Source organism: Engraulis encrasicolus, chromosome 17 (assembly GCF_034702125.1).
Source record: "Engraulis encrasicolus isolate BLACKSEA-1 chromosome 17, IST_EnEncr_1.0, whole genome shotgun sequence".
NCBI lineage: Eukaryota > Metazoa > Chordata > Actinopteri > Clupeiformes > Engraulidae > Engraulis > Engraulis encrasicolus.
This window is the reverse complement of record NC_085873.1, coordinates 15,329,401-15,335,467: the sequence shown is the minus strand read 5'-3', so window position 1 is coordinate 15,335,467 and position 6,067 is coordinate 15,329,401. Positions and strand designations below refer to the sequence as shown.

At 46.0% G+C, this 6,067-nt stretch overlaps 1 protein-coding gene across 4 annotated transcripts in view; it reads left to right on the top strand.

Moving 5' to 3' along the window:
- The first annotated feature begins 1,460 nt into the window (after positions 1 to 1,460).
- tmem94 (transmembrane protein 94) overlaps positions 1,461 to 6,067 on the top strand; it is a 30,899-nt gene continuing 26,292 nt past the window's right edge. For all 4 annotated transcript variants that reach the window (XM_063221832.1, XM_063221831.1, XM_063221830.1 and 1 more), the window contains exons 1-4: positions 1,461 to 1,553; positions 4,561 to 4,704; positions 4,894 to 5,013; positions 5,569 to 5,696. In XM_063221832.1, the coding sequence (XP_063077902.1) occupies positions 4,681 to 4,704; positions 4,894 to 5,013; positions 5,569 to 5,696 (272 nt within the window). In that variant the 5' untranslated portion in view covers positions 1,461 to 1,553; positions 4,561 to 4,680. The remainder of the gene's footprint in view (positions 1,554 to 4,560; positions 4,705 to 4,893; positions 5,014 to 5,568; positions 5,697 to 6,067) is intronic.

Below are 6,067 nucleotides of genomic sequence, written 5' to 3'. Positions count from 1 at the left end.
ATCCACTCTGGGTGGCCCCCAGCCTCCAGCCTTCCTGATGAACACCATGTGAAGGATGTCACGGGGCCACCGCGCCTTCATCCCCACTAAACTCCGGGCCTGAGTGCTGGCCATGGCCCATGAGGGTAACCTGGGCATCCTCAAGGTGAAACAGTGGTGCATGCCTGGTGAGCGGCAAGACGGACCCCCTCACCCCCTCAGCGCTCACAGCTGGCAGAAGGATTCCAGTTTCCGGCGGCACTCCGGAGAACCCTGTTGCACTACGGAGCAACTCAGCACTCCACCACAGGTAGTTCGCCAGTGCATCTCATGTTGGGACGGGAACAGCCTTGGCCTTCGGCCTTCGGATTGTCTTTGCGGCCCCGTTGGCCCACCTCCGAGTGTACCGCAGCAGACACCAGAGCAGCTGCACGACTGGGTCTCTGTGCGCTCACCAATGCAAAGTGAAACAGCGCTTTGACCGCTCTCACAGGGTCAAAGCCCCACACTTACTCCACTGGACTGGGTGAGGATCCGCAGGCCTACCCAGGGCCACAAGCTCAAGTCATTCTGGTCTGCCTCACAGCAAGTGACTGAGCAGCTGGGTCCCGCCACTTTCTGGGTGCATCCCAATATGTGACCTTGCCTCCTCCACTTGCCTCCTCCACTTGCTTCTCGTCATGATGACATCACTGACAACAGCATTATATTTCAATAGCTTGCAAAAGCTCAATTGTAAAGGCTTTTTCTCATTTGCAATTGGGATGGTGAATGAAAAACAGTCCCTCAAAAGTTGTTGTGGCGAGGCTGACAGCTGGGAAACTTTATCGTTTTCTCCACGGAGGAGGGGCCAGGAGGCGGGACGAGGAGACAAGCACAAGTGGAGGAGGCAAGGACACATGTTGGGATGCACCCTCTGTCTGATGGATTGCACAAGGTGGCATGCTCGCCACCTTCGCAAGGTGCCGCCACCTACTGCTGCCGAACTTGAGGCCAGCCGGGCCTCTGACCTGGGTCTCGTTGTGCCTGACGAGCCAGCCTGCACGGGCCAATCAAGGCTATCTAATGTTAATTTTGCCAGCACAAACGTGCACAAACTCCAACCAGTTTTGAGTCATTTGGATGTTGACTGGGTGCTGAGTGACCTGTTCACCAACCTCTCAAAATGTAAATATCTTCAATACAGTTTGTGCTCACCACTCATTTGCCTGCACAATCGTGCACAAACAATGCACAAACGAACCAAAATGCTTTAATTCATATTTTCACCATATGGGGTGCTAACTTCACACAGGTCACCTCAAAGGGTGGTGAGAAATTAGGTGGCAGCAGAAGGGGCTGAGAGAGACACCCGCTTTCCATTGCGCATGCGATTGCAAATCTGCGGCTCTGGCTCTGCGACTCTGCAGTTACGACCGTCTCACCAACCCTGTTCTGCGCACCACCCAGTTTACGTGCGCTGTCGCCACTTCCTACTGGAATATGGCTGTCATCTGTGGGCGAACTGACGGGACCACTTAGAGATGGTCGCACTACCGGCACAGATAAAATCGGAGCTCTTTGCATGAAACAAGGTACGATTCTTCATCCTCAAATACATTTGTCTTGTCACGCACACGTTCAGGGATTAAGCGTGAAATCCGTTTGATACGGTGATCGACTATCTGGTATGCGTAGGTAGCCTGGTTGGCTTGCGGATGGTGAGCTCAGCATAAACAAACAGCCCCTAAGTGCGGTGTTTCAAGACATATTTGATATTTCCAAGATGTGAATTATAAACTGCTTCGATTTAATCGTTTGTAATTGTACTCGTTCTGTAGTGCACTTGCGTCATTATGGCCTTTCTGCCCGTGCCTTCATCTGAGGCGCCCATGCTAACCGTGGCTAGCTGGTGTTTCCATCAGGATAGCGCATAGGATTTGATTCGAAGTAGACTGTAAAGTCAAATGTCAAACAAGCCTCTAACGTGATCATACCATGCACATTACTGCACTAAATCATAGAGCACTAAATGTTTAGAGCAGGAAGGTTTCATGTTAGGTAGATGCATGTGTGCACTGCAAGTTTCTCTGGTTTCATGACTGAGAGTAGAATTCTGCACAAGGGCGGAACAACACCATACACTGTAGAGTCTGGCTTGGTGAAATAAACATCACTCCCGCTCAGCCTCTGGTGATGGTTAGGAACGGAGATGTCGTGTAATAGGTCAACTTTATTGTTGCAATAGTTAGGCATTGTGTGCGCACTGTGCCTCTTTTTCCAGCTGAGGTAGTCATGCAGAACAGGTCTGTTGTTGCCACCCAAAGCAATGTTTGTCATTCAGCTGATGGTGCTGTGAGAAATGCATGGTGGGTGGGTCGGTCTATGATGGTCAGACGACTGGAAAGTTAGTGGCACTGAACTTGAATGATTACACTTCAATGGTTACACAATGGTTAATTCAAGTATCAACAGAGATTGATCACATGTACCTTATGTGGCATGGTTTAGATTTCTATTTTTAATGTAAATTTCTGTCCTTGAAATAATTATGTGTGTGTTGGCCTTTCAAAGACAAATAAGTTGTTTTGCCTTAAGTTTTACTGAATGCAAATGCAAATGCAAAAGCAGGCCAAGGCCTGGAACATGCAGGAGCAATTGTTATTACATTTACATTACACTTGCAGACCCCTTTTATCCGAAGCGACTTACAGTTATTTACAGGGTATTGATTACAGTCCCTGGAGCAATGTGGGGTAAGGTGCCGTGCTCAAAGGCACTTCAGCCATAGATGGAGGTGTGGGGAAATGTAAGGGTGGGATTCGAACCTCTAACCTTCTGATCTCAAGACCACCTCTGCTGCTTGGCTGTTGTGAATGGCAATAGAAAGATTGCAATGGTGGCTCAGACCAAGGTGCCATGCGTCAACTGTATTGAATACTCTACCACATTAATAATTTTTAAAAAGTATTTTTGGGGGGCTTTACAAGCCTTTATCGTTTTTTTCTCAAACATCACAGTTAAGTAGAGACAGGAAGCGAGTTGGGAGAGAGAGACGGGGAAGGGTCGGCAAAGAACCCGGGTCGGCCGCGTAGTAGACGAGTGTCCTACCATACCAGCCACGGCAGTGCCTACCACGTTAATTCTAAAGGTCACCAGGGAACTGTTTTGATGTAAATGATTGGTGGCAAGGATGGTGAAGTGGTAGATATAGCCGTGCCTTCTGCAAACAAATCTGAATGTGCAGCTCTCCCAGACCTGTAAGTGGAGCTTGCAGAGCTGTGCAGTTCAACACAGATCTGCTGAGAGCTTCGCAACCACACAGTCAAACACGCAAAGCAATGCAATCCTACATCAGACAGACAATCAGACAATCCTACATCAAAAGGCAATGCCTGAGTGAACCTGATGACGCACCTAACGCACGAAGCGTTTTGTTCACCCTGATAAATGGGCAAAAAAGTCAAACAAGTGTGTGGTAAACTTCTTTTGAAGTATTGAACACTCCTGTGTTTACCAACACCTTGAAGCTGTGCATGGATCTTTGAACTGTTGCACAGAAAATCCTACAGTTGAGGTCAAAATTAGTACCCCCCTACAAAGTAAGACATCATTCAAATACGTTTTGGAAGTCTGTGCTTTGGTCTGATGGGGTTTAATTTGGACCTGCTTGGACACAATAGATTTCTGCTTTTGTTGGGTGAAGACAGTTTCCACATGGTGGAAGCATGCTGTGGCAGCCAGCGGTGGGTGTATGGCACCATGAAAAATAAGACTGATGATTTAATTTTGAAGAATATATATTTTATATATTATATATCAAGGTGAGATCCTTGATGAGTCTTCCATTAAGATAACCCAAAACATACATCCAAATATGTCCAAACAGTCTTCAAGGATACCAAAACCTTTATCTGTCAGAGAATCTTTGATAGGTGCTGAAAATGAAAATGTCCATGCTCAGAATACATACATTTGGACCAACTGGAACAATTTGCAATGGAGGAATGGGCCAAAATCTCTCAAGGAACCTGTGTAAACCAGTTAACGAATCACTGAGTTTGTTGTCAGTTGTGGCTCGGAGTGGGTACACTATTAACTATTTATGACCAGCTTGCTTGCTTACACACAAATACTTAAATAAATAATAACTTAAATAACTTAAAATAGTTACTGAAACGCCAGAAACTTTTCACACAAATGTTCAGATGTGCTAAGACTGACTTAACATGAAAGTGCATGTGTACTGATTTCCATGCCCGTGTACCATGTTTCCATGCCTGGACTGATAAGTTGCATTAGTAGGGGGTGTCACGGTGTGCAAAAATCACGTTTCGGTATGTACCTTGGTGTTGGGGTCATGGTTGAGTACATTTTCGGTCCAGTATATGGGAACAAAATCGAAAAACCATTTTGTGAAATGAGTAAAACATGTCGAGAAATTCAAGTAATGTGGACATTTGGCAGTAGATATACTATATTTGTGGACATTAGGCAGTAGAATGAGGTGTTTTGATTGAAAATGTATTTTGTTTCACCCCTTAGTGGGGTTTTCACTTCTTCCTGGTTCAATGACCAGATGTTTCTGTTCACCCTCACAAGGTTGAGAGAAAGGCATAGCCTTATCTAGGGACCGGCAAAACTTGGTTGAGGATCACATCATCGACCCTGATAACCAGCGCATCATCCTCTGACAGAGCATGCTGGAACAGAGCTGTTGTCATGGAGCTAAAGGATAAGAAACAGGTACATTATTAATTCAGAATTAAATTGACATGCAAACGTTGAGAGCTAACTCACTATGTGACAGCCAGACTGACCCCACCGATTTCATTTCAATAGTGTTATTATCATCAATATTAATTTGATGAAGAGGATGAATTTATGATTACAGGCTACTTCATAAATACATTTGATTTCACTTTGATTTTGCAGGAGGAGCAGGTGACGCCTCTTGGGCTGTCGACCACTCAGGCATTGTGGACCTTACACAACCAGCTGTCCAGCCTGCTGGAGCAGCACCAGGGCACCAGCAAAAGGCGACAGACACTACAGGTCCTAACCCACACTATTGCCTTCATTCATGAATAACCCTTCAAACTAATTCAGGTCACGTCTTAAAGTAGCTTTTTTGGTAGTATTTTTGGGGGGCTTTTCGCCTTCACTATTGACAGGACAGGAAATGAGTGGGGAGAGAGAGACGGGGAGGGATCGGCAAATGTCCCGGACCGGAATAGGACCCGGGTCGCTGGCGTAGTAACCCAGTGCCCTACCGTTAGGCCACGGCAGGGCCTTAAAGTAGCTTTTAATGTAGGCATGGCAAAGTGTTGTAGAGGAACTTCCTCAGGACTGTTCTGTTCAGCATCTCATAAACTTCACTCACACTTTTATTTAAATACATTTTTTAGGGGGTTGTATGCCTTTGTTGACAGGACAGTATGAGATGCTGACAGGAAGTGAGTGGGAGAGAGAGATGGGGGAGGATTGGGAAATGACCCCAGCTGGACTCCAACCGGGGTCCCCATGGGCATGCAAGCCCAAATGTGGGGGCTTAGCGCGTTACGCCACAGCGCCCCTCACTCACACTTTTTTATTCTCTCACAATGGCAGGACCTGTGGGCCCACAGCTTCCTCCATCATAACAACCGGCACTCCTGTCTTCACTGGCCGGGAGCTGTGCTGACACTGGTGGTGGTGCTCGGACTGCTGTGTTGTCATGGCAGTCAGCCATATGGCAGGTTTGGCCTTTTTCATGCATTTTTACTTTCTCTTTGAGTGAGGGCATTTTGATGATATGTTTCCCCAGGTTTATTTGTATTGTGATATGTGTGCTCTCATAGCTACTGGGGATGTACTGAATCCTGATTTTTAAGATTCTGCCGAATACCGAATCCACTGCTTAAGATTTGGCCTAATCCAAAACCGAATACCGAATCCTACACCGATCAGCTAGTACATTATTATGCATTGAAAACCATTCTCTGCATGTATTTCCTTTTCTAAACATTAAGAGATACTTCACGCAGAATTGATAATTTATCAGGCCTATTTTCATTTTAAACTGTGAAAGCAACTTCTACCACTATTTTTTTAATAAGTCACACTAATA